At 57.7% G+C, this 27078-nt stretch overlaps 3 protein-coding genes and 1 long non-coding RNA gene across 10 annotated transcripts in view; 1 reads left to right on the top strand and 3 right to left on the bottom strand.

The window, feature by feature from the left end:
* The window catches only part of PTK7 (protein tyrosine kinase 7 (inactive)), a 36979-nt gene extending 26815 nt beyond the window's left edge, over window positions 1-10164 (bottom strand). Inside the window, exon 1 of one of the 2 annotated variants that reach the window (XM_061989074.1) lies at window positions 10079-10164. In XM_061989074.1, the coding sequence (XP_061845058.1) occupies window positions 10079-10109 (31 nt within the window). In that variant the 5' untranslated portion in view covers window positions 10110-10164. Of the gene's footprint in view, window positions 1-6453; window positions 6681-10078 lie in introns of those variants that run through there. The other variant, XM_061989073.1, reaches the window with a different exon arrangement.
* Window positions 8890-24810, top strand: LOC133624798 (uncharacterized). Its single transcript, XR_009818109.1, has 3 exons — window positions 8890-9031; window positions 19624-19709; window positions 23912-24810. It is a non-coding gene; the product is annotated as an uncharacterized LOC133624798 (long non-coding RNA).
* On the bottom strand, window positions 10981-16672 carry LOC104557221 (heme-binding protein 1-like). 2 transcript variants are annotated; one of them, XM_061989083.1, is made up of 5 exons: window positions 16522-16672; window positions 16320-16405; window positions 13551-13692; window positions 13225-13408; window positions 10983-13100 (listed from the first exon to the last, which is right to left on the bottom strand). In XM_061989083.1, the coding sequence occupies exons 1-5, from the start codon at window positions 16670-16672 to the stop codon at window positions 12926-12928; spliced, it is 738 nt and encodes a 245-aa protein (XP_061845067.1). In that variant the 3' UTR covers window positions 10983-12925. The 2 variants fall into 2 exon arrangements, with proteins under 2 accessions (XP_061845066.1, XP_061845067.1); XM_061989082.1 differs by lacking the exons at window positions 16320-16405; window positions 16522-16672 and adding an exon at window positions 14058-16309 and having other exon boundaries at window positions 10981-13100.
* The window catches only part of KLC4 (kinesin light chain 4), a 26056-nt gene continuing 16009 nt past the window's right edge, over window positions 17032-27078 (bottom strand). For 2 of the 5 annotated variants that reach the window (XM_061989076.1, XM_061989075.1), the window contains 6 exons: window positions 26191-26258; window positions 26008-26116; window positions 24663-24812; window positions 17997-18121; window positions 17817-17874; window positions 17032-17412 (listed from right to left, as the gene is read on the bottom strand). In XM_061989076.1, the coding sequence (XP_061845060.1) occupies window positions 17323-17412; window positions 17817-17874; window positions 17997-18121; window positions 24663-24812; window positions 26008-26116; window positions 26191-26258 (600 nt within the window). In that variant the 3' untranslated portion in view covers window positions 17032-17322. Of the gene's footprint in view, window positions 17413-17816; window positions 17875-17996; window positions 18122-20565; window positions 22452-24662; window positions 24813-26007; window positions 26117-26190; window positions 26259-27078 lie in introns of those variants that run through there. The other 3 variants (XM_061989077.1, XM_061989078.1, XM_061989079.1) reach the window with 3 other exon arrangements.

Below are 27078 nucleotides of genomic sequence, written 5' to 3'. Positions count from 1 at the left end.
GATGGATTTGCCACAAAGCCAGGAAGAGCCAGCTGGCCAAGCCCTGCAGACAGCTTTTAGCTTGTGGGAGAAATGGTTTGCCCAGTGCCATAGTCTTGAAAATGACACCCGTGCTGTGGCAACTGCTGCAGAGATTCAGTTGGGCCGAGAAAAAAAGGGGATGTGCACAGGGGCCAGGGAATGCCACACACAGCACCCCGTCAGGGGCAATCCTGCCGCTGTGCTCCCCACAGAGCAAGGCTGTGTGTGCCCTGTGTCTAGCTTGAGGTGACTGAGTCTCTGGAGTATCCTGCCTCACCACTCACTTCACTGCAGGTTTGACCTGTTTTCTCCCCTCCCCTAAGAAGGGAAGGAGCTCCCGTCAGCAGACGTCAGCTTTTCCTCACAGCCACTATGGTGCTGCCAGCTAAAAACTGCCCCATGTACCCAGCAGTGCCAGAGACAAGTGGAGCTGCCAAAACCCACTGAGGAGACATCTGAAACAGGCCTCGTTCCACTGAGCTGCACTGCTGACTTTCTTATTTATACAGGCTCTGCTCTTGGGTTTTGACTTTTCCTGCATCTGAAGCTTGCAGAGGACGGACTGGTTGCCCAGGGCCTCTCACTGGGTTCATATTCCCGTGTCACCCCTCAAGAGCACTTCAGGGACACTGGTTAACACCTCCTGCTGTGCATCCCACATTCATTTTCAGTCCGCGTGCCTCTGACTTCCTCCTGGCTACAGAGCATCACCCGCAGCTCCCCATATCTATCTCCAGCTATACCCCTACAGGTCTGCAGATTTCACCCAGCTCCCTTCTGGCTGCTGGGAAACTGAAGAGCAGCCTCATTTTACAATCACCATTCCCAGCTGTGCAGGGCAGCACTGCTCTCCAGTTACAGCACGCACCTCCTGAGGAAACATCACCTCACCAGGGAGGCTGGGCTTGCAGTATCACCTCTGAAAGCAAAGAGGGCACAGAAAGGAACTGTTCTTTGTTTATTTTCATTAGAGCCATTTTTGAATCTATATTAAAAGCCACAAAAATAGGAAAGTAGACAGAGAAGCTAATATTTCCCCTGCTCGTGCAATATTAATTAAAAGGACCTTCTCTGTGAGCCGCTGCTACATTACCTCGCAGCTAAAAATGGAGAGGAGGCACTCAGTGGGAAGAATCTGCAAGCAGGGCACTTTCTGGAATACTTTTACAAATCAATAACTAGGGAGAATGCTCACCACAGATAGATCTGCTGCAAAGCCCCAGTGACAAATCAAGAAACTCTTGCATAACGGACTCGCAGAGACTCATACTAACCACGTCTCCTTGAAACAAAAACACAAGTGCTTTGCTCCTCAGCAGCAGGACAGCTGACCCTCAGTGTATCTAGAGAACAAATAATTCTTACTGGACAGCCACTAATTCCCACCAGTTGGGAAGAGCACCATGACATCCTAAGCAACCCAAGGCCAAGAAAGCACACAAACAGTGGCAACAGATACCCAACAGCAAAGTCCTGGAGAGTAAGAAGGTGTGCTGAGAGCTCCTGCAGGTGCCTGGCTGCTCGCCAACCCAGGTAAAAGGGATTGCTCTATCAAACCTGTGGCATGTCTTTGTCTGGATGGGAACCACGTGGGAAGGCATCTCCAGCCAGTGAGAGGCAAGGCCACATCCCAGCGAGGCCACAGGAAGACGGTGACACTGAAGGACACCAAGCATAACACTCTTGTTTCCTGGGTACTTATTTCTTTGCCAACATGTTAACAATTCATATTAATAGTTTCTGCTTCAGGCCACGGAGTTCTGAGACTTTCCCTGAGCTGAGTGGAAGAATTCTTATAAAAGAAGTATCTGGTTTCTGAAAACCACCTGAACATCTGGGCAGCCCTGCCGCGGGTCTGCTCTGATTTCTCACCACCTGTTGTGAGCTGGGGGCCTGGTTCAAGGAGACAAGAGCAATTTCAAGATGGGATGAGGAAGCCACAGCCATAACCTGGCCAGACAACAGTGCTCACAGCCAGGCAATCAGAGAGATGCCTGAGAAGGGGACACGTGGCATGTCATGGGGGTGGGGGGCTGCCTGGATACAGAAGAGGGAACCAGGAAAAGGGGAGACAGGAGGCTCAACTAGAAAAGGAACAGCTGCACCTGGGCCATAGCAACAAGGCAGTGAGACTGAGGCAGGCAGAAGAGTCAACGCTGCTGTGCCAGGAAAGGCCCCAGCAAGTAACTCCTCTATGTGTCTGGGGGCTCCAAGCACACGGAGCATGCAGGGAGAGCCACCAGAAGCTGAGGAAAATCACTCATGTTGCCTTTGTGGCTTGGCTTTTGCTTGGAATATGGTGGATAAACATCTGTTCAAACCTGGATGGAGGACAGAGTCATCTCAAGACAATCCAGCCATCACACTGGTACAGAAGGAGGCTCAGCCCAAGAACCGGTCACTCCTACAGCACTTACCGGGTGTTCTCAGACGGTTCCCAGGCTCCCAGTGTTCACAGCAGGCAATATGGAAAGATAGAAACAAAGAAGGTGGCCAGGTGACTCATAGAAACCTCTGTTTTCTTTGGTCCAGGATGACAGGCTGCCCAGAGAGGGTGTGGAGTCTCCTTCTCTGGAGATTTTCAAGAGCCACCTGGACGCGTTCCTGTGTGACCTGACCTAGGTGAACCTGCTTTAGCAGGGGGTTGGACTGGATGATCTCTAAAGGTCCTTTCCAACTCCTACCATTCAGTGATTTGCACAATTCTTCAGCTGTTGGCCCCTCTCCAGGGCAGTTGCAGAGGCAACTGAACAACTTGTCCTCAGCAGCACAGACCCATCTATGCTCCCCCATGAATGATTCAGGAGAGCTGGATGCAGTGCCCTGTGTGGCACCTTTCAAGACTGTCTGGTTTTACCTTCTCTGATCTTGTCTTTGCTGTGAAAGACAAAAACCATAACCTTTCCTCCCATGAAAGCTTCTCATTGAGCCAGGCACTGCCAGCAATCTCAGCAGAGCCAGCACCACAGTGCAGCTATGTGCCACACAAGCCATGAGCCTCCCCAGCAGAGCCCGGACAGACACCAAAGCACTCTGTGTGGAGAGCAATAAAGGCCCTTGCAAGCCACAGCTTGTCCTGCCTTTAACCACTTGGAGAGTCACCATATGTTTTGGAATCAAAGGCTTCCTTTGTGCTCCCAAAGAGGCCAATGAGCAACCACGATGAGGAGAACGTTTATAGTTGGGCTTGAGCAACATTGTGCCTATCCTGTGCCAGCAACATGTTGGATAGCAAGGACAGTCCTAAACAGAGCTGCTCACAGGCACTTAAGTCTCTCCTCTGCAGCCAGAGCAGCGCTTGGCTTCCCTGTGCCATGGCTCAGGGACAGAGCCTTCCAGCTTAGAGTGACAGGACGGAGCCAACCCGCAGGCACGTCTGCATCAACAGCAGCAGGGTGTTGCCTTGGCTGCTTTTCAGGGTGGCCCAAGCTGCACCCAGGCATAAAATCCTGATGCTGGGACAAACCTCATCTCACAAAAGCCTCGCAGGAGAGGAAAAGGTATAAAGTCTGCTGCCTCAGAGCTACCCCTGGAAACAAATATCTGTCGTTAGCACTGAGGTCTGAGCGCAAGGAGAGTTCTTGTCATCCAGGAATGACACACCATCCAGGTCATCCTTGTCATACAACCCAGGTATGTCACTGAGGGCTAAAATACAGGTAGACTTCTAATACTCACCCATTTAAAGCCCAGTCCCTTCCTGCACCAGCTCCCAGCACGGGCAGCAGCCCTGCGTGTGTCATTGCTTTCTCCCAGTCAGCAACATCTCCATTTCCAGAGCGGGAGGGTTCATGCACTCGAAATCAAATGTGTCACCCACTCTGCAGACAGGAGTCTGCTGCTCCTGTCTGCGTTACCCATTCATCATCCTGCACAATACAAACACCAACCCAAAGACACCCCAACCTCGCAGGGGTCCAGAACCATCTGACAGCGGCAGATTCAACTCACACACACTCAGGTGCCCTGTGCACACCCCCTTCCACAAACGCCAAGCTTCCTGCCTGCCCCACACAAACAAGAGCTTAATTAGACAAGGAGAAGACAGGCCATTGGAATCCCACTGGTAAGCTCCATCCCACACGAGCAATGACAGGTTAAACACAGCCATGCCCTCCTGTGCAGACACACGGTTTGCTGTGGAAGGGGACAGGGAGCTCAGGAGAACTGCAACATTCCACGCTGGAAAATCCCAGGCTGAATTTGGGATCTGGATAGTTTTAATTTCTGCCCTCTGGGGCACACGGACACCTCAGCATCCATCTGTTCATTATCAACAGGAAGGATTTAAGTGGCGACCAGGGCCTCGCCTGGATGTCGCCTGACATTTTAAAGGATTACAATGTGTTTTCAGGAGAAGTCCTTGCAGAACAACTTCAAAAAAATCCCCAAATAACAGAGGACAGGTTTTTGAAAGCCGATCAAATCAAAGGAGCAGCCCCAGGCAGCGATAGTCTGCAAAGAGTATCAACAAAAGCACCTACCTACCAGCTTCCCCAAAGTGCTCTAAGACAAGCAGGCTCGAGAGGAGTCCCAGCTGGGCTGGCACACCGAAACTCCTCATCCCAGGCATACAGACCAGGCTTTCAGAAGCTTGCAAACCACTCTGAAGTCCTCTTTGCTGATCAGACAGCACTCATTAGTTACCTCTCGGAGGAGAGGAAAGCAATCTGTCCTGCGCACAGAGATTGCTTCCCTGGAAAAGGGCAAGGCTTAAATTAAGACTAGAAGTACTGTACAGCTCAGCTTTTTGAGCTCAGGAAAAACATTTTTTGTATTAAATTTAAAGAAGAAGGGAAAAAAAAAAAGCTGGCAAGAGTGAGGAAGGGAGCTGGAGCAGCAGTCAATGAAAAGCACATGCGCTGCAGACCTGGCTGCCAACACAAATTGATGCTTTCAAACAAAGACCACTTGTGTTTCGCTTTAAGATCTTCCACAGCTACCCAGCAGGGGCTGCACAGATTAAAAGGAGACACAGGTAAACACAGGAGAACAGCATTTGCTGCCAAGTATTTCCCCAGAATGACCTGAAATGGAGTCCCCTGCCTTGACACAGGGGTGGCATAGGTTCATCCTCACCGTGCTGAAACGTGCCAAAGCAGGCAGAGGCAAGAGGAAACGTGGGACAAACCTTTGGACAGAACTCGGTTCAACCTGAATTCAAACAGCACCCAGACTCACACACACACAGCCTGGACCCAGAAAGCTGCAGCTGCTCAACGTGCTTAATGTGCCTCCAACCTCAAGAGCACACAAGAGCTTTACTACAACCAGCCAGCACCCATCTCCCACGGAGAATAATATCCAGAAGAAACCCCCAGACAACTATTTCTTCCAGTGCTTCACTCCTTAAGACTGTAAACACTTGTGAGCATCCTGCAAAGCTTCTGTTGTGCTCTGGGTCTAGTTCCCAAACCAACCAACATCTGTTTAAAGACGTGCCTCACAAAGCTCTCCTCCTTCGCACTGTCTGCGCAGTGGTATGCTCAGAAGGCAGTGAAACAGGAGATGGTCTCCCTCACGATGACACTTCAGTCTGGTCTGGGTGGTTTTTTGTTTAGGGACACTAGCTGTCTGGTCTAAACCAAACAGCAACAGCTCCCACTACCACTTTGGAGAAAGCAAGGTGGGTTTGCTGTCATTATGTGACTTGAGAGGTGACAGGACACTGCTCCCCCACACAGCACCGGACAGCAATGCAGGGTGCACTGCCCCTGCAACTGATGCTCCAGCAACAGGTGAGGAAGAGGAGAGACAACCTAAGAGCTGAGAGCTCATCAACACAACCAACAGCAGATGTGGACAGGGTTGGGTAGGATGGAGGAGGTGAAAGCACAAGACCCTGTCTATGCCACATCCCTCGGGATTAAAATGCCCTGGGCTCACTTTCTTATGCTACAGTTCAATAGTTTTGGCATTAGAGCAAACAGCTTCTGAAAGACCCCAGGGTCCCCCACCTCACACCCATTCCTCTGAACAATCCCCCAAAAAGGCAAGAGATGCACAATGTGTCCAAACTGCTGAAAGCTCACACAGACATCAGGAATAAAGACATGAACCACATGCAGCGCCTCCCAACCACAGCAAAGCCTGGGGAACAGCTCCTGCTCCAGCAGGCAGCCACATGAAAAGCCTGAAAACCTGGACCATCCCTGTCTGCTCCCTCTCAAGTCTCTCTCAGAGAAGAAATCCTTCCATGCCCAGCAGTGGGATTGTTTCTTCCACGTAAGGTGGCACACAGCACTGCCCTTTAACCCCACTGCACAACATAACATCTGCTTTTCTAACAGACCAAAGGCATTTACGAGCAGCTCTTCGATGCCACCTTCCAGCACCCTCCAGGGAAGGAGCAGGACATGGAAACACGCTGCCCAGCCTGGCACCTTTGCCATATTGAAATGCACGAGGAGACCCAAGAATCAAGAACATTACCAAGTGTGAAACATGCATCTTCCACCCTCATCAGAGAGGATGTTCCTGAGCATCTGCCGAGCATCTTCGCCAGCCTCACTGCCCTCCAGGCCTCTGAAGAGCCACGTGTTCCAGCCCAGGAGACCACCACTCACGTTAGGAGAACGAGATCTGTTTCCTTGGGGTCTGGACAAACAATCGCACGATCTCCTAGCTCAGGGGAATTTCCCTGCACACACCGCAGCAGCAACTGCTTTCACAAAGAGCAGGTTTGTACCCCAGTCTGTCTGCTGCTAAATAAGCACTTGTTCCATGTTCCCAAATATCGAAAGCAGTGGAAACACCCACAGCTAATGTGAAATATTTTGCATTCCAGGCCTGAGAGCTACGCTTGAAAATGTTCAGAGAGGAAAGAGTGTTTATTCACAGAAGAGAGGTGTAGGTCCAGCTATTTACTTAAGTCCACGTGTGCTTGCTGGAAGACAGCTTTGATCTTTCCAGCTCAAATAGCAGATGAATTGCAATGAAGGGAAGAAAAATATTAGTGTAAAATTCCCCTAGTAAATACCTGTAACCAGGCCTCACAGCCCTCAGATCTTTTTTAAGTGCCTTGTTGCTTACAGCCAGACTGGCCCTTGCATTCTTGCCTGCTGCCCCAAAGCCAGGTTCTTCTCTTCCCACTCACTTTCCTACCTTCTGCCCTCCACTCCCCTTGGGCTCTGTGGCCTTTGGAGAAAGCACAGCTTGCTCTCCTAGGACACATATGCTTATCTGTTTGGATGTAACAACCACTGGTCAAACAAAGTGAGACCTGTCCACCTGAGCAACACACAGACGCGCAGTGCCATCTGCTCACCTCTCAAACAAGAGGGGACTGGGAGGGAACACGCTCCCATTCAGCACCCAGCATGCAAATAAACACAAGTGTTTGCTGCAGCTTAAACATCTCCCCAGCTGCCTTTAGAAGAGGATCTCACTCCAGATCGATTAAGAGATCAGAGGACGTCTTTAAAGGATGCAGAACATGACAACCCTCTGGCTGCTGCCAGCTCTCACTGATCCAGAACCCACTGTGCAGACAAAGAATCACCTACAGCCAGGACCACAGAGTGACTGTGACTTTGAAGCTCCTGACATGGAGTTACAGCCTGCCTGAGCACAGACAAGTCCCACGGGGGGATCAACATGCTCTATGAGAAAAGAATGGGATTGGTTTGTCTCCACTTTGCCCCAAAACAGCCCAGAGAAGTACTGAGCAGCACAGCTTTTTGTCTGCTGAAGGGATGCTCACTCAGATCAACGACCGTGGTACTTGGTCTGGCTGCAGAGGACTGGGAGCCTCTGGAAAACAGGAGGCAGCTTCGGCTCAAAGAGTGAAAGCCACCCAAGATGTGCTACTGGAGAATTTATTTGGGACCCTTTAAACCCAACACAAATCCTCAGATCTTATCTGGCCATTCCTGTTTTCAGAGATTTTCCTCCTTTAGGGACAGGCTTGCTAAGCCAGCACAAGAAAAGTACTGCTGTGCAGAAGCACAGAGCTCAAGGCAGGACATGGAAGCACTTCCAGAACAAAACAGACCTTTTGGGGTGGGTTTTGGGGTTTTTTTTTTAGCTTTAAAGAAAAGTTGACTCAGCAAATACTTCCTCCGCTAGCATTTCAACCACATGTTCCAGCAGAAGCCAGCACACATCTGGCACGCTGCAGTGTCACTGCCAGAAAGATCACAGCTTCGCTCAGCAACGGAAATGGAGGAAGAGGGACCAGCAGCCCGAGCACCGAGCGCTCCTGGAACACATACGTGGCAGAGGAGGATCACAGAAAGGACCCGCGGGAGCCACGGCAGACATCTGCACGCTTCCCAGGGCTTTCCCCAGCCCCTCTCTCCCAACAGCATCCCACACAGCAGGCTGAGGGAGGCACTGCCCTGCAACCTGCAACACCTCCCGCTGGTCTGGGGAACCCAGACATCGGACCCTGCGTTTGGGCCACACTGTTGGCGTCCGAGATGATTCACGGTGTCTGCAAGCCGGACGGCGGCACGTTCCTCCCGAGCAAGAGGAATGAGGAGGAGAGTACGTGCTTGGAGCAGCACAGAAGCTCCAGCAGTTGAAGAGGGGAAGGTGCCAGGAGGGAAGGCGTTGGGCAGCCCTCCCGGGCAGGCCCGTGCATCCCGGCTGCCGGGGGCAGGTAGGGGAACGCTGCAGCAGGCCCTGTGGCTCTGAAGCAGAGCCCACGCGAAGCGAAGCAAGCACTTCTGCTCCAGAAACAGCCTTCCAGATAGGCTGCCAAGGCAATTGGCAATCCCAGGGCTAATCGGCTAAATAAGTGCCACTTTTCCTGCTTATCAGCTGTAAATTGGACTTTATGGGAAGCCTGGCAGCAGGCCTCAGCCACAGCTCCAGATATGTGAAGAGCAGCAGTGCTATAAATACCTCTCCCTCAGAGGCAAAATCCTCCCCAGGTGCCAGACTTAAGATTTGCTCTTGCTTTTGCAGGGGAAACTGCAAAGCCAACCACGCAACGGTGCACGGTGCCACGGAAAAGACCACAAGGTGACACAGACGACCCTGTCTGCAGGGCTCCCAGCCGAAGGGGGTAAGACACAAGGCACTGAGGCATACGGCAAACGCAAGATCCTTCAAAGCCAGGCTGGAAACCAGGCTGCAGACAAAACCTCGGGCTCCTCAGGCGAGGAAAATGGTGCTAGAAGGCCAGGGGGGAGAAATACCGTGGAGTAGAGCAAGGGGAGGTGGGTTTGGGCCTTGCGTCTGGAGTTCACCGCTGTAAAAAGCAGCAGCCAGGAACATCAGCTGCCTGCCCCAAACCTCTGTGCCACCAGCGGGGATGGCAGAGCTGGGAGCAGGCAGGGAGGGTGGCACGGGGAAGGGATGGCTCCTCCGGATGCACTCGGTGAGGGACAAATCCCCCTCATGGTCAGGGGGCAGCTGCTACGGGTGGGAGCCCACCGCGGCTTCTTTTTTTTGTTCTTCTCCAAGTTTTGATCCGCTCAGGTTTCATAGGAAAACCACCCACTGCTGCACACAGACAGCCTTCCCGGTGTCAGCCCTCACCACGGGGCCCGAAGAGGTTGGGAGCCGGGTCGGAGCCCAGGGTACGGGGGAGGGGGGAGCTCCGGGACACACCTCCCCGGCCCGTCCGCCGTCTCCCAGCCGGCCACGCCGGGCGCATTTGCATCCCGGCTCACTGAAGCACGACGCTGCCCGGCGGAGCGGGCGGGCAGGGCGAGCCGGCGCACGCCGGGCAAGGGCAGCGGGCCGAGGCGCGGCGGGGCCCGGCGGGGCGGGGGCGCGGCCGCCCGCCCTCCGCGGGCGAAGCGACGGAGCCCCGCGGGCCGTGCCAGCCCGTCCCGGGCCGCATCACCGACGGGGCTCACGGCGACTCGCGGGGTCCGGACCGCCGGGCCCGGGACGCGGCCCCACCGCCCCCACCACCGGCATCACCCCCTCCCCCGGGGGCCGCGGAGCCCGTCCGCTCCCGCCCCGCCGCCGGCCCCGGCGCGGCCTCGCTCGGGGGTGGGGGGGCAGGGGGCGCGAAGCCCCGCCGCCAACGGGCGAGCACCGGACCCCGCATCCTCCGGGGCGACGGAGGCCGCGGCCCCAGGCCCGGGCTGCGCTCACTCACCCAGCAGCAGGAGCGCCCGCACCGCCGCCATCCTCCGCCCCGCGCCGCGCCGCGCCGGCTACTGCGCGCCCCGGCCGCTGGCCATGCCGCCGCCGCCCCGCCTGCCGCCGCCGCCGCCGGGAGGGGCTTCCGGGGGAGGGGCGGCCGCCGGAAACCGGGCGGGGCCCGGGGGGCGCGGGGCCCCGCGGGCAGACCCCCGCCGACGCCCCCCGCCGCCGCGCTCGGAGCGGAGGCCTCGCCGGCACCGTCCCCCGCGGAGCAGGACGGTGGATAGCCGAGACGCCGCGGGTAGCCGAGCCTCCGCAGCCCCGGGGTGGGCTGGCCGGGGGGGACCCCGGAGGATGTTCCCTCCTGCCAAGGGGACCCTCCCAGACGGGCGGTTTGTGACCCCGACGGCAGAAGCGGTCCCGTCGGTGCCGCCGAGCCCCTGTGAAAGCGCAGGGCGGCTGGGAGCTAGGAGCTGTGCGCCTGGCTGCGGGCAGGGTCTGGGCACGCGTTGTTTTTGCTCCCGCACGGCAGCCACGGTGCGGTCAGAGCAGCGCAGGTGGCCCGGGCAGCCGCACGGCACAGGCTGGACGGAGCCCGTCTGAACGCCTCCCGGGCAGCCCTGCACCGCCGGCTCCGGCAGCTCCGGCTCTGAACTTTCCAGCTGGTTTGTTGAGCCTCCAAAATGCTGTCTGCTTTTTGATGCTTGTGTGGAAGGCTCGCCATCAGACACCTCGCAGCATCCCCGAGAGCGCTGCCGGATCTCTGTTACAGAGGGTGCTGAAAGCACTGACTGGGCAAAGCCTGTGGCACAGGATCAGAGGCGGCACCCGGAGCTGCACCAGAAGCCCCTACAGCTACCACTCCACCACGGCCTGGGAGACCACGGGGATGCCCCGGCAGGGCACGTGGCTGTGCGGCTTCACCAGCAACCACAGAGGAAGCAATAGGTTATACAGCAAGCTCTGGAAAGCGACTTTTACTTCCACCTGCAAAGCTCAGGGCACACAAGGAAAGTGTCTTTGTCTCACACGTGACGTGCTGGCTGACTTTGCTCCCCCACTGACGCCGAGCCGCCTGATCCCAGGCTCACATCAAGCAGCAGCACTGCTTGCTGATCCAAGAATCACTGCTCTTATGTGAGCAGCACTTGTGCATCAGCCCTGGGAGCAGCAGGTTGTCACCACAGCCTCCCAGCCCTACCTGCCTGCAGTGCCCCAGGGACAAACATTGCACCACAAGATACCCAGGAAACCACTGTCTGCTCTTGCTGTCCTTGACTCCACCTGAAGATACCTTGCTTACCCAAGAGGAGGCTGTAATGTGCATGGCCCTGCTCTCTTCACAGCCACAGGCTGGGCAGACAGTCTCCCTCACTGCCAGAGGGCAAGCCAGTCTGGACAGGGCAGTGAGCAACATCTGACTGGAGAATGGGATGGCAGAAGACACCTGAACTGTGAGGGCAGCAAGACCATGGAGCTGGCCTTGGCCTTCCTCCTGCTTCACCTGCGCTGTAGGGTCAAAGGGCTGGAGCCAGAGTTTAAGCAGCAGCATCAGGGGGCAAGGCACACAGCACACCCCCAGTAACAGCAGGAGGAAACTCCTTGGCAACTGAGTCAGAAGCAGCCAGAACTCGCTCTACACCGAGCCAGTTAAGCACATTCCTGCAAATCACACCAGTTCCAACCAGCATGACATGCAGTCGCATTTGAATTCTCAGCCCTTAAGATCAGGTGCCTGTGCAAAGTACAGTAAGGGGAGCCAACTTTCTGCACAGGGGGAAAACATGAGGCCAGAGCAGACTTCATCCAACAGAAAACCACCTTACCTGCAGGGGAGCATGGCCACAGCTGTTTGCAGCAGCCACATGGGCAGCAAACCAGAGACTGGGCCTGGCTGTATCCAGGCAAATGTTACAGCCCCTCTAATTAGCCCCAGCTTTGCAGCCTGAAGCATCTTGAGGAGGGAAGAGAGCGAGGCTCTTCCCGCGCCAGCCCCCCCATCCCCACCACCAGTGACCTGCAGCTGCAGTGGTCTGAGCTGGGTTTATTTACTGTTGGCACTGCCAGCTTCTCCCTGGAAAGCGTGAGGATGTCGGTGGATGTGAAACTCAACTGATCAATGCACAACACAACGCACGGCGGTGCTGCTGCTGCCCCCGTCACGTCCCGTCCTGCCCACTGTGCAGCAGCTCCCCAAAGCAGCACCCGCAGCTGATGGAGGGTGGCTGCCAGTGCCCCAGTCCTGGCTGAGGGATGGTGAGGGACAACCAGGGATGCACCCGACAGCTCCCAGAGCCACCCCAGTGGGCAACGTTCAGGATCCACATCCCGCTTGTGGCGAAGCCCTTTCGCCCTTCGCACCCCGCTGTCCCTGCAGCAGCGTTCAGTGGCTCTGTTTGGGACAGGCAGCCCTTCTCACCGGGAGCAGGGCAGCGCCCAGCCAGAGCCTCACACCTCCTACACAGTCACTCGCCTCCCAGGCACCATCGGCTCATGACTGCCACCCGCCAGTCCCACTAGCACGCCTTGGCACTGCTCTGCGACCCCCAGCTCGGAGCTGAGAGAAGCCCAGGCCAGCCTAACACATTGCACATGCCCAGTTACTGCCTTGCACGGGCCCCTACCCCGTGCTCCCCTCCAGGAGCCCGCTCCAGAGGCTCTCCCCAGCGCCAGCGCCGGCTCCGGCCGCAGGTGAAGCGCAGACCCTCCCGAGAGCAGAGCTGCAAAGCCACCCCGCAGTCTCCTGGGCTGCCGTTCTGTGGGGGGCCGGTGCGTGAGGGTGTGCATTTGTCTCCTTTGGGTCAGAACTGCCATCTAGACCAGGTCCAGTCACGGGACAGCTTGAGCTGGCAGAGGGGCCTCACTCTGCTCGGCAGATGAACCAGATCTCGTTGCGGCGCTGAGGGACGCTGGGGTTTTGGTAAGCAGCCACCACGTAGGTTCTCCGGAGCACAGTGTCTGTGGAGCCCAAGAGCTCCCAGAAGAGGCTGATCTCTCGCAGGATCGTCTCCTCGGTGGTCATCCCGTAGAAAACCCTGCAGCAAAGGGGAGCGAGGTAAGCAACGGAGCCAAGGCTCCCATCCCCCTGCCCCAGGAAGCCCAGCAGCCACGCAGGGAGCTCTGCTGAGCCGGGCAAACAACCTCTGCGGCTGGGGTCACCTGGTTATAACCCGGAGCGGTGCCCTCTCGGTGATGTGGATGTCGGGGTCCGCAGGAACCGGGGGGTTTTGCTGGAACTCTCCCGGGAGGTAATAGGCGGTGACGACTTCCCTCTCCAGCTCGGTCCCCTCCTCGGTCAGGTGGATTTCGTTGAGCACTGGGACTGTCATGCCCAGGTAGCAACCTGGAAGGAGGCAGGAAGGCGTCGGGCAGAGTGAGATGTCTGGATGAGGGTGGGCTGCCCTCCTCCCCGCTCTGGGCGAACAGCGGCAGGGCCCTTCCTGTGTGCAGCCTGCCAGCCCCCTCCAGCCCCTGCCTGCACACACCTACAGAGTTCTCCTTGCAGATGTAGCGCATGAGCTTCATGAAGCTCATGGAGATGCTCTGCTCATACATGGGCTCCCCCTTGGTGACACAGGCCCACTTCCCAGCTGGGTACTGCCGCTCCTCGTAGGCCGCTCCCTCGCACTGCAACAGGCCACAGACAAGCCGGGTCAGAGTCAGACACGCTGGCAACACCGCAGCACTTGGTGGCAAAACCAATACTGGCGGGTGGGAAGCGGGGAGACAGGAGCCTGCCTAAATAGGATGCCCCTGCCAGGCAGTGATTAGCGGGGGAGGCCGGAGAAGGCAAAGGAGACCTGGCACTACACACACCTCAGACAAGGACACGCAACAGCACCGGGCAAAAGGCAGCGAGAGGGAAAGCACAGACAAGGGGAGAGGCCACGGGGAGGCTTGGAGGCTCTTGGCATGCACAAGGAATACAGCACATCCTCAGCAGGGGACACGGGACTTTCTGCTCCTCTCCAGTCGCTGTCCTGCCTACTCACAAGGATGTTCCTGATTCCAGGCACCCAAAGGCCTCCAGGAGGGTTGATGTCATTCTCGGGTGCGGTGCCTTTTCCCTGGAGCGCTTCGTGCACAGAGGATAACAAACAAAAAGCCTCCTGCCCAGCAGGAGGGAAAAGCCTGGCAGAAGAGCTCCAGCACCCAGAAGGGCTGTGAAGGTTGGGACAAAACTCTTCTTGGATCCTTCTCCCGTAACAAGAAGCGAAAGGAGGAAGAAGAGACAAGAACTCAGCTGGTGTAGAGAGGACAGCTCTGTGGGTTGGCTCAGAATGGCTCTTTCCAGCCCACATGCCCAGTGTTCTGGAGAACCCCAACACAGAAGGAAGGCAGGGGGGAGTGGGGAAAATGCATCTGGATCCGCTCAGAGTTCAGCTCATGGCACAGTTATAACCACAGGTACCGCAAAAGAGGGGCTGCAAAGTTGTAGCCAGCACTTATCTTCCTGCTCTCAGCTTGTTCTTCAGCCAGATTAAAGCAGCCATGAGACAACCTCGTTGCACAGAGCCCAGGGCACTGGTCCAAACTCCTGCACTCCACAGCTGTGCTGGCAGGGAGCGAGGCAGGAAGTTGGGACCAGCCTCAACACTGAGCGCAGCCTCCCTGTACCTCCACCCAAATCAGGTCTCTGCTCAGAAGGTCGACCCAAAAGGCAGAAAGGAGGGAGGCACGTGGGCTTGCTGCTGCTGTACATCAGTGGGGTGCCAGGAGGAAGACTGCACCAGAACTCTGCAGGCCAGCCAGCATTTGCCCTCTGGATGAGGCCATGCCTGCTGCTCTCTCACGGAGCAGAGCAGAGCAAGAAGTGTTTTCCAAGCAAGGAAACCACCAGTCCCTCTAGACTATTTGCAACTCTCACTTGCAAATAAACCTATCAGCTCATCAAGGCATAGATAGCGCTTGCTCCTTCCACAGTCTGAGCCTTATATTAAGCACCACCACTCTAGAAGAGGAGACTTGGCTGAGAGAAAGAGTGAAGCTGCTCCACACAGATGCAGCGGCAAAAGGCCCCTGCGATGTGAGGTAGGGAATACGAGTGAGTGCTGACACAGCAAGGCTCTGTAGGTGGCATGATAATTAACTTGTCTCCAAGAGGGTGAGGGCTTGTTGCACTGACAGCTCAGGAGGAGCGCCCAAATATTACTGACCTGCCCAGGCCTGGGAAACTTGTCCTTCAGAGCTCCGGCTCCAGGGTCCCCTCAGCACTAATGTCAGGAAGTGTCTCCTATCTCCTCACCCAGCCCCAGAGGCAAAGGCATGGAGGGGATGCCAATAGCAACAAAAGATCTTTTTGGGGCCCTACTCCTGCCCAAGACCAGCACAGGTAGAGAAGGGTCCAGACAAAGTCCCTGGGATGCAGAAGAAGAGAGGAAGAAGGAGTGTGGTGAAGCCCCGGCTCAGAGTTGTATAACCCACATGCTCAGACGTGGTTCACACAGGCAGGAGTGCTGGACCTCAGCCCAGAAGAAACTGGTTAAGCTCTCCTCATATAGAGGACAATTGACTGATGTCTTCTTGGTAGCAAGCCCAGCCAAGCCCACAGAGACACAGAAACCAGTCAGACAAGCACTTCTTTGCAGTCATTGCTCAAAGATCAGCAGCACTGTTTTGTGCAAGAGCTGAGAGGAGGTGTGCAACTCCACCAGCAAGAACAGCAAGGCAGCAGCTACCATGTTTGGATTGGCAGTTGTGACCAACAACAACATGCTCAGGTCTGGTGGCCAGGGCCACGGGCCCTCTGTTCCCTGCAAAAGCATCCTCATCATGTGCCAGCTGCCATCTTCGGCTCAACCAGGAGCCACGTCACTGGCACAAACACAAACCCAGCAGGACTTTGAGCTATGCCATGAGGTGTTTGGAGCAAGGCAGGGAGCAGGCTCTGAACTGAAAATTCCCTCTCTTGAACGTGCCCAGCCCAGCAGAGGAGAGGCTGGTAAAGGAGGCAGCTGGAAGGCGAGAGACGAGAGAAAGCAGCACGGCTGGTCCAATTTTAGAGCAAAGGCTGTGCCGTTACTCCACATCGGAGCAGATGCATCGGTGGCAGAACGCTGCACCAACCCGGGGCTGCCGTGGCGGCTGCAGAAAGCTCTGCGACGTCGGTGTGCAGAGGCTGCCCCGGCCTCCGCACGGGAGATGCTCTTCCAGCCGCCGGAGCTGGCGGCAGCACTCGCCCGGGCTCGCCACAAGGCAGGCAGCGGACGAGGAGAGGAGCTCCGGCTGCGTGGAGGAGAGGAGCGGGGCCTCACCTTCTCCTGCTGCGAGAGGGTAACGTACGGCACGGGCTGCGGAGCCTGGCTGTGCCGGGTCATCTGCAGGATCGGGCCCGCCATGTCTGCAAAGGCAAAGCACAGAAGAGGCACGGCTCGCCCGGGCTGCAGCACCGCTCCGCCGGTGCCGCCGGCCCCGAGGGGCCTCCCCCCGCGCCCCCGGGCCGGCCCCGGCGCTCACCTTGCGGCAGGCTCACTCGGTGCGTGCCGGCGACGGCCTCCCAATGAGCGAACAACCGGCCCCGCTCCTCCTCCTCCTCCTCTTCATCCTCGCCGCCCCCCTCGGCCTCCTCGCCCAGCCCGTCCAGGTCCTCCAGCGTGATGCGCGCCATGGCCGCCCCCCGCCCCGTCCCTTCCCCCTCCCGCCCCGCCGCGCTCCCGGAACCCGGCGCTGCTCCGGGCGGGGCCGCCCCCGTCACCCCCCCCCATCGCCATCCCCATCCCATCCCCGCCGTGATGTCACGGCTGCCGTCACCAGCCCGCCCCGTGCCCGACGCCCACGGCTCCGCGCCTGCGCCTGGCGCCCCGGTACCCCCGCAGCGCCTCCGAGCCCCCCGCAACGTGGCGGAGCCGCGGCCGCTCCTAAGGTCGGTTTTATTTAATAAAATAAAGTACAGCCATGGCCCCCCGCGCCCCGCTCGCCACGGCTGGGACAAGCCCTGCCCACCCCCCGCCCCGGGGCCGTGCCGCTGCCCGGCCGGTGCCCGCTCCGCGTGTGCGCTGCGTGCCGAGCGCGCTGCCGGCGCGGGCCGTGCGGGGCGGTAGCGTGCGTGCGGGCTGCCGTTCCCCAACTAGCTAAGGGGCTGCCGGGGCCCGTGGCTCGGAGGGACGCGGGCGGTGGCGAGGAGAGGCGGCGCTGGGGAGCTGAGAGCGGTTGAAGTGAAGGGGGTGCCGCGGCTGCCCCGTGCAGCGCGAAGCCGTGGTGCGGCCCAGCCGAGCCGAGCGGAGAGGCTGGAGGCGGGGGGAGGCACCTGGGCGCCGCTCAGTTGGAGGAGAGCAGGGAGCTGTGGGACGACAGGTCCATGCTGCTGGCGCTCAGGCCTCTGCTCTCTGCGCGCAGACCTTGGGTGCCCTGCAAAATACAGTGCCTGTGAGGCCCAGGACCTGCAATCCCTGCCCTCGAGCTGCCAGCTCATGCTCCTGTACCCACTGCCTTGCAAGCTGTCCCCTCCCTGTGCCCTTACCAACCCCATGATGTGCCCCACAGTACATGTCCCCTCTGCCCTCACTGCTGCTGTTCCATGGCTGGAGTGTTTGCTGAGCTCAGCAGGGCAAGAAGGTGGTTACACCTTCACTTTTGGAGCTATGGGCTGCATGGCCAAGAGGGGCAGCAGCCCAGACCACCCCTTGAGAAGGCAGCATAGCTTCACCCCCTCACAGCAGCAGAGCACATCTGCATGGACTAACACAGGTGATGGGGTCCCAGGTGCCCTGTGTGACCCGCTGTGCCCCCAGTAGCAGCCACCCAGTACTTACCTCAAAGGAAGCATCACTAGACTTGTGCAGGTAATTTAATGATGCAGCTCGTTTCATGCTACAAGAAAGCAAAGGAGAGCAGGTGTGATGGGGCTGTGCCTGGTCAGAGCCCAACCCCTGAGGTGGCATGACCCCCATCCACCCCCCACCCAGCCTGGCCCTCACAGCCCTGGTACCTACTTGGTGTTCCTGGGCTCCAGGGGACCATTGCCCTGCAGTTTCTTCACCAACATCTCACTGCTCCTCCGTATGACCTCCCGGATTTTCCCCAGGGAGCTGCTGCGCTGGAGGGTGCCACTGCCATCCTGGACAGAGAGACACAAGCCAGGGTGATGGCTGAGTGGCACTGCTCAGGCACTGGCATGCTGCAGACAGGTGGCCAGAAACTGGGCTTGGCCCCAAACACCCTCCTGCCTGCTTGCACTGAAAATTTAGCTCCAGCCCAGAGTGGGCGTATTGCTCACTGTATGGCTCCCCCTCACCCTGGATCCTCTCCAGGTGGAGTCAGGGACTCCCACCACCATGGCCTGGTTCATCCAGACAGATTCTCCTGCCCTCTGCAAGCCCAACACCCAGCCAGGCTGGTGACTTGCACAAGTGGCAACCTCCCAGCCCCTCTGGAACATGGCACCACCTGCAACCGCTCAGGCAGCAGCTACCACGGAGGTCCCAACGGCCAAGCACCAAGTGCTGCTGGCAGCCCCAAGCGTGGGGGTAACTTTTGTCAGGCCAGGACGTTCATTTCAAGGATTCATTCCTCATTTGCTGCTGGCTGGAGACTACCCTCCCCCCTTGCCCTTCCTCACCACACCATTGCTCTTCCTCCTGTCCACCCAGCATTCATCTTGCTGCAGGTGCTGGGCCTGCAGGCTCCCTCATGTCAGATAAAACCAGCCCACATCCACACACAGCCTTCATCCTCCCCCTAACACCCCCAAGAAGATGAGCTTTGAGCCTGCAGAGCAATTCAGGCAGCTCCATCTGAGGTGCAGTCCTTTGGCTGCACCAACCCCACGCTGCCAAGCGGGCACCACTCTCCTCAGCCCCACAGCTTTACCTGTATCCAGCCCCTTTAGCTGCCCCAGGGTGGCACTTTGTAGGGGTTTCTTTACAGCTGCCAACTTTTTCCAAAGACCAAAACCAGCCCTCAGTCTTGTTCCCTAGCCTGTTTCTTCCCACATGCCCCCAAAAAAGTCCCCCAGTACTCATAAAGGTGCTCTCAGCCCTTATCAGACTTGAGCTGATCTCCAGTGTTGAGCCCCACACCACCTCTTGCACTGTAACACCAAGAAGCCCTTCCCCTGGGGCCAGACACATCTGTTACACAGGGCTGTGGCACCACTGCTGATGTGCAGCTACTATTGTTCCGATGGCCCGGTGACAGCGGTCCTTCCCTGCTCCTGATCCCAATGGCTGCTGGTGCACCAGGGCAGAGGAAAGGGAGATCAGGTGACTGTCACAGCTCTTTGCTCCTTATGAGTAAGTGTGGGAGCCTCTTTGTTCCTCTCCTAATGGCCAAAATGCCCTATGGCCGTGGCTGGCAGCAGCAAGCACCTCAGGACCACTCCTGCAGCTCTGCAGGGTCTCTGCCTTAGGCCAGTCACCCCCTTGTGCTGACCCTTATGGGTTATGGCCATAGGGAAGGTTTGTCCAAGACTTCCCTGCTCCAGTTACCCAAACCTGATGCAGCCCTAGACCCCTCATCAACAGCTGACCAGGAGCTTTTCTACCAGCAAAACCCTTCCTCTCCTAGTATTCACCTCATCCCTTCTGGGATAAGCATTGAGCCTCTTCACTTTCTCATCAGGGTGAAGGGTTTCCAAACTAGGAGCCATGTGCTGTTGCTGCAAGGGCCTCACCAGGAATGCAGAGAGTACCAAAGATAATAGCAAGGTAAGCAATTCAGTGCCTGCACCAGGCATCCTGGGCAAGTTTTGGAGGAGCATGTGGCCCTAGCAATGACAGGGGTGGAGGTGGGGTGTCTTTTGTCTCCCCACCAGACTTGTACCGGCTCACCACCTTCCCCACAGGGTACTGCCATGCTGGGCACTGTTCCTTCTGCCAGGGCACACAAGCCAGGGGTGGAGAAGGGAACAGAGCTGAGGCAGGGAAGCAGGGTCAGGGTATGAGGGGCAGGAAGTATGCTCTGGGGTCAGGGCTGGAGCCACGTTTTCCCCAACTGCAGCGATGCAAGCTAACTGCAGAGCAACACCAGAACCAAATGCTGCTGCACGCTGGGTTAAAAATAGCCTCCCCTCCTCTCCCCACTCCCTTTTCTGCAGGGTTATTTTTAACCCAGAACATTCATGGGGCTTGGTTTACTGCAGAGCCCCCACCCCATTGCACCCACCAGGATGAGCACACTCAAAGGAAAAGCAGCAGCTCTGCTACTGAGCTGCTCCCCCACCGCACACTCCCACCCTGCCTGCTTGCAGGGAGAAGCTCTGGGCAGGATTAGGCAGCACTTTAGGGCTCAGCACTGGGGGACACAACAGGGTATTTCTCTGGGTGGTGGAAGCACGTGGCTACAGAGCTGAAGTCAGGAGCAACCCCGGGTTGGAGGTTAGGGAGGGGCAAGGAGGAGTTGGGTGTCTCACCTCAGATGCTCAGCCTGGGAGAGGTGCCCCCTGCACGCACACAGACACCAAAAGCACCCCCAACACCCGCTCCAGCAGCAGTTGCACCCTCCACCCCAGGCCACCTGAGCAGCACTGGCCTGCAGAGCATGGAAAGAAGCACAGGGCAGCGGTTCGGGTCTGTCTGTCTGCCTTTAATCACAGGTACGGTTGTTACAGCACCAGGTCCAGGATGTGGCAAATAAAAGCAGCGCAGGGGCAGCTGGCACCGAGGCCTGAACGCACCCTGCACTGGGGACTGGCTGCTCTCCAGCACTGGCAGAGGCAGGCAGGGAAGGCACAGCCCTAGAGCACTCAGCCCCGGGCTCCAAATCCCACAGGCCTGAGGACAAACATCCTTTCACCAAGCACAAGCTCCCAGGGGAGCAGCAGCCACGTGCCCCAAGGCCTCTGCACCAGCGCAGGAAAGCCAGGCCCAGACAGACACGAGCACATTTAGTATCACAACCTGCCAGATGACTAGCGTGAAAGAAACTATCTAGATAAATAAATAAGGGGGAAAGGAGGAGGGGGGGGGAAGGGTCCTGCGCTGGCCTCTGGGCTCTATCCTGCTGGCTGCAGCCTCCCCTGCTTTCTTCCCAGGCAGGAAGACCTGGGATGTTCACTTCCTAGAGGAGGGGGAATGAGGGTGGGCACCCAAGGGAGTGAGGCTCAGGGCAGGTGGGTCTGGTCCTGGGAGATGTCCCCTTTCCCAGGAGTGACCAACAGCACCAGGCTCTGTGCAGGTCTGCAGCCTCATCAGGGGCACTGAGCAGCCCCCCTCAAACCAAGGGTCAGCACTGTCTTCCCAGCAGCAACAGGGTTACAGACTTCTCACCCAGCCTCAGGGACCACATTTGGCAAACCAGGTCCTCTGTTCAAGAGTCACCCTCCTCCATGAGCCACCAATCCCTTTCTCCTCCTGTGGAAACCTCCCTCCAGCCACCTCCTCTGCCTCACATGCTCTAAGCATCTCGAGCCTCAGCTCTTCCTTTCCTCACATCCTTCTTTGCACTTCCATTTTCTCCCAACCCCTCTTCTCCAAACCAGCTCATTCCCCATCTCAGCCATATCTAACAGCTTAGGGCCCATTGCAGAAAAGCTCAGCTTTCTTCCTACCCTTCCCTCTGCCTTTTAGGAACAGCAAACAAACACTTTCACCCTTACCTCTCCCTCTCCCAGCAGCCACACCTGGTGACTCTGGAGCAACAGAGACCTGATTCACTTCCTAATGCCAGCAGGTGAAGAAGTCTGCTATGGCATCAGGTCAGGAGGTGGCAACATGCTGGTCCTGGCACATCCCTGTCCCATGCATCGCCCTGGGCTGTCACCCCCTCACCTCATCTTGGCTGTACAGTAGCTATGGGCTGCCCTACACTCTGAGAGCCCCCCCTGCTGCCCCTGGGTTGCAGAACTCAGTGGGGAGGAGGATGGGAAGGAAGATGGGGAGACCCCAGCTCAGCAGTGGCCAGCGCAGGTTTGCTACAGGGCCTTAACTGCAGCTAAGCCTACAGGGAAGGAAGCAACCAGGCACACCACAGCCCTCTCAAGGCCAGGCCTCTCTGTCCCAAAACAAGCCCCCCCCGTATCTTCGTGCCTCCATCACTGGCCCCTGCAGAGATGGGAGGAACGAGCTAGGAGGGCTGAGGATGTCTAATGACGACGGAGCCGGTACACGGCTGCAGCGAAGCCAATCCCTCGCAGGCCTGGTCCCCCAGGGACGTGTAAGGAGCAGGCTGGGGGTGGGAGGCACGTGAGGGGACGGTGGCCCGTCACCCTGGCCTGGGCCTGGGCTGGGGAGCAGGCAGCTCCTCCTTGCAGATTTCTTCCTGCTCTTGCTGGGCCCCGGGGCCAGGCGCTGCTGTGCAGGCGTCGCGGTGCCCAGGGAGGGCTGGGGGCCTGGCGCCGAGCTCTTGCCGAGGAAGGAGGGATGGTGTGGAGGAAAAGTCGGAAGGTACAACACAAACATCCAGGTGATTGCGGTGGAGGGGAAAGAGGGAGTCTCGGGAGGCATTTAAGCCTAGTGCACAGAGAGGAGAGAGACACAATTGACAAGGCCGTGAGGTTGTGGGTCACCCATGGGGGGAGGTGGGGTAGGGCCCAGGCTGCATGCGGGGACCCACGGGCCACGTCTGTGCAGGGGAGGGGGGACTCTCCTGGGGGTCAAACTGCAGGCTCGCAGCTTTGGCTGTGTGCTCTGGCTGGCTGGCAGCAGCAGCTACCTTGGCGAAGAACAGCCTGGGCCTCCTTGGGCATGAGGTGCCTGCCGAGGGCTCGGCACCGCTGAGCTGGTACCATTCCTGCTCTCCTAGCCCAGACCCTGGCTCTCCCAGCACAGTTACCCAGGCAGCGAGTAGCTGTTCCAGGCCACGGGTGCTTCCAGAGCTGACCATGGCCCTGCCTGGCAGCAGCAGCTGAGAGCTGAGGGATGGCAGCGGAGACTGCCCTGAGGCAGCACATCCCAGGTCTCTAAGCCAGCACAGGGAACAACTGGCCGTGACAGACAGGAGCAGCAGGAGCTGCCTCAGCCTTCTTTTTTGGGAGAGCTGCAGCCCAGTGCAGGGCTGCTGGCTGGGGGAAGAGGCTGGCTATGTGTACAGCAGGCTGGCAGAGCCACCGAGCATCACGTGGCAGCAGCCGTGTCCCCCAGGGTGCTGGGCTGGCCCTCAAAGCCTCTATCCACAGCTGGCTGGGCTACAGGAGCCCTGCCAGACCCCCTGGGGAAAGCTCATATGAGCTGAGATTATCCCCCTTGACTAGCTCAGGCAGAGAGAGAGGGTGGCATTGCCTGCTTGCCTTGGGAGGATCAGCTCAGAGACAGCCAGGAAGATCTCCCAGACCATTACCACCAGTGAAAAGCAATGACCCAACACCAACCACAGCCAGGAGGGACCACTGAGAGACACTGGCTAGGACTGGGACTGGGTCATCCTAATCCAAACCTGCAGCCCTCCCTCTGTGCTTGTCCAGCCCCTCTACTAACAGGGACTGTAAGGGGCCAGGGCTTGTGCGTTGCCAGGGCTAGGCAACCTCTTTGCTCCTGATGCCAAGAGCTGGGACAGAGGACACATTTGGACTTGGCAAAATTGATGGGTCCCCTCAAATCTCTGCTCCCCAAGACCCCTCCAGCCATCTCCTGGGTACAATCCACAATCAAGAGAGCCAGCAGGCTTCAGGCTTGGGTGTTGAGAGGCTGTCATGGCAACAGGGAGTGGGAAGGAGGAAAGGAGGGAGCTCATGCAGGTGGGGATAGAGCTGAGGCAGGTGGGGGAGGGTTAATGACAGCAGATGTTAAGGGAGAGTGAAGTTCTCAGTGTCCACGTTCTCAGTGTGTTGCTTGTGCCACAGCCACTCTGGGTTACCCAGCTACACTCTGTTCTCAACTAGAGTTTGCAGGAGGAACAGTAAGTGTTAACAGCTCTAGCAGCCCTTGAGCCAAGCACCCACCAGCACCATGCTCAATTGCCACCTCTTCTCCAGCCTCCTCCCCGCAGAAGACAAAAGGCACCTCTCCCAGACCTAGGCTGCTACCTTTCTCCAAGCTCAGCACTCACAACTACAGTGCCCCTCAGCCTCAGAGCAAGCTCAGGTCGCCTTGCCTGTGCCTCAGCTAGGAACAGCCTCTTTTGCCACCACTGCTCATCTGGGCCTGGCATCCCACCAAGACCCACCTCGTACCCCCTCTGCTCGGCCAGAGCCCACGCAGGGCACGAGACTGGGAGAGGGAGATGGCAAAGACACTGGCTGCAGACTGATCCTGTGTCCTACAGTCACTCAGTCACAGACACCCCGGACCCAAACACACGTCCCCAGGCTCAGCATCGCTCGTGGTGTGGGGCAGGACAGCCGGCCGAAGGGCCCACAGCGGCTAACGTGGGCCCCAGCTGGGGCTGATGCTCTCAGCCAAGGCCTCGAGAGGGGAGCAGCAGAGACAGATGTTAATAAGGTCGCAAAGGCTACAGATTAAAGGGTGTTGCCAGGGCCTGGCAACCCCCTGGAAGCAGAGGCCCTCGCTTGGGAATACCTGGCCTGTAGCCCAGAAGCCAGGCCCAGACACGCACCTTCGCGGGCCGGCTGGCTCATGCCGAGAAAGAAGGGGAGGAAGTGTGCAGGGAACAAACGGAGGCAGACAAGGATGCCACGACAGGCCACGCAGGGACAGCCCCGAGCCAGGCTGTCCCTTCCCTCTGGCAGCCAGCTGAGGCCATTCTTGATGGTGTCTTGTACTTACCCCGCTCCATTCCACGCCCATACTCACTTCCTCGCTACCGTCTGTGGCATTCTCGTACTTGACGCTGCCCCCCAGGCTCCGGCGCCTCTCTGTGCCATCACCCTCCTTCAGGATCTCCACCACCTTCGTCTGGTTGATTGGGTCAATGCCCTGCAAGTAGCAAAGGGAAAAGGAAGTGCCACGTTTTGCCCCTCTGTGTTCTTTTCCTGCTGTGCCAGCACTGTCCTTGGTCTCGTCCCTTTCTCTTGGTCATCGGCCCATTGTGAGGAAAACACTCTTCACCACAAGAAGGGAGCCAAACACCACCCCACTCTCAGCACTCCCTGTTTGGGTTCCCAAACCACACAAGTCACCCGTGGGGAAAATGGCTTGCTGCCCAAAAGCTGACTGCTTTCTTCTTTCACATTTCACTGGGTGAAGGTTGCTGCTGTCCTTCAGTCTGTGTCAGGTGCTTACAGCTCCTGCTTTATGATTTGAGGACTGAGAGAAGTTTAGAGAGGTACTCTAAGCAACTCTTAGTGTGTTCCCTAGACAGAAATCTCAGTGGGTAGAAAAGGCCCCAGTGAGTGCAGATCTCCTTGGTGGCTGACAAAGCTCAGCAACCTCCCCTACCCCAGCTGCAGGATTCTGCACTCAGAGCCATGCCTTCTTCCCCCCACCCCCACAAGTGCTGACATCTGCTCAGGTGCACACAGAACGATCTCGGTTGGAAAAGAACTTTAAGGGCATGGAGTCCAAGCCCTCCCCTCACACTGCCCAGCCCACCACTGACCCATGTCCCTCAGCACCTCAGCTACACGCCTTTGCAACATCTCCAGGGATGGGGACTCCACCACCTCCCTGGGCAGCCTAGGACAGGGGCTGACAACCCTCTCAGGGAAGAAGTTCTTAATTTCTGTCTAAACCTCTCCTGGTACATTGACCCCATTTCCTCTTGTCTTATCACTCATCACTTGGGACAAGAGACTGACCACCCCCTTGCTACAACCTCCTGTCAGAGTAATCACATCTCTCCTCAGCCTCCTCTTCTCCAGACTAAACACTCCCTTTTCTCTCAGCTGCTCCTCACGAAGCTTGTGCTCCAGACCCTTCACCAGCTTCGTTGCCCATCTCTGGACATGTTCCAGCACCTCAGTGTCTGTCTTGTAGTAAGGGACCCAGAACTGAACACATGCACAATCGCACCACTGAGGTGCTCTGGTGTCACAGGAACATAAGCCAAGGACAGTAGAGGCTGTGAGGCTCAGGAGGGTCCCTCTCCACAGCCCAAGCTAAGTGCTGTGCCCTGCCTTTCCCCCCAGCCCCACAGTACCCCCTCCCCCAGGGAAGGCTCCCGCTGCCTTACCTGCCTCCGGGAGCGAACCGCGCACTCCTCCAAGGTCTCGGCGGCCTCCAGCTTGCCCTGGCGTCGGTACAGAGCACCCAGGTTCCTCAGAGTAGTGTTCACAGTCGGGCTGTAGCGACAGATGAAAGGTGAGAGGGAGCTCTGGGTTCACCCTCTCCAATTAGCCCACAGGCCACCTCTTACCTGCTGACCTTACAGGCCTTGTACCAGCCACCATACTCTGCGTAAGGAGCGCTGTCTCTGTGCTTGCTCTGCAAGGTGAGGAGAGACGAGAGCTGTTAGCCCCGTGCCTACTGCCATCCTCTCCCACAGGGTGCCAGGCTTCACCTCCACACCAGCCCAGCCTTTGGAAACACAATGTGTGAGTAGGCTAAGGAAGCCCAGCATGTTCCTGAAGAGAAATCTTAAAGCTCCTTTGCTGCACCAGATCTGAGTCACAAGAAGCCGTGTTCCCATCCCAACAAGGTGCATAATCCCATCCCTTTGCCCCTTCTGTGGTACCAAATGCAACAGGGACAATGTAGCCCATCCTCATCATGCTCTGGAGCACATCACATGCCACCCACCCAGCATGCAAAAGGGAGACAGAAAAAACTCCCCACCACCAAAAACCCCAAAGGCAGGCCAGGCAGCACAGGCACTAAACCCCTCAGCTACAGCTAGTAAAGGAATCAGCCAGTCCCATCCAAGCCTTCTACCTGCAAAGTAGAAGGGGACAGAGCTTGAAGGGCCTGGCTGTGTGTGGTCAGCAATTGGACTTGATGATCTGAAAGGTGTTTTCCACTTGAAGTGATGCTATGATTGATGCTCAAGGAGAAGGATCTAGGGCCAGGACAACCTACTGTGCAGGGCCTCTGCTGCCATGCAGCATTGCTCTGGGGCAGTGGGGCCCATGGCACCTGCAGCCAGGAGGCCACATACTGTGCAGGGGTTGCCTGGCAGGCACTTGAGGGTGTGCCATGGCCCCAGCTCTGCACCCCACAGCACTCAGAGTCTGAGCAGCAAGCAGTCAGCTCAACCCTGAGCCCCACAGGGCTGCTCTTGCCATGCAGGAGTCACTGCTCAACAGTT

Source organism: Colius striatus, chromosome 2 (genome assembly GCF_028858725.1).
Source record: "Colius striatus isolate bColStr4 chromosome 2, bColStr4.1.hap1, whole genome shotgun sequence".
Classification (NCBI taxonomy): Eukaryota; Metazoa; Chordata; class Aves; order Coliiformes; family Coliidae; genus Colius; species Colius striatus.
The sequence above is the reverse complement of the archived record's forward strand: the minus strand, read 5'-3'. Positions and strand labels throughout refer to the sequence as shown.

Bases quoted from the DNA above. Each gene is read 5' to 3' on its own strand.
- LOC104557221 (XM_061989082.1), bottom strand. From the start codon at position 14,366: ATGTGGGCTGGAAAGAGCCATTCTGAGCCAACCCACAGAGCTGTCCTC. The intron at 13,693-14,057 runs GTGAGTAGGCAG...GGCCTGTTGCAG, and splicing joins CTGGAATCAGGAACATCCTT to TGCGAGGGAGCGGCCTACGA. The intron at 13,409-13,550 runs GTGTGTGCAGGC...GCCTCCTTCCAG, and splicing joins CTGCAAGGAGAACTCTGTAG to GTTGCTACCTGGGCATGACA.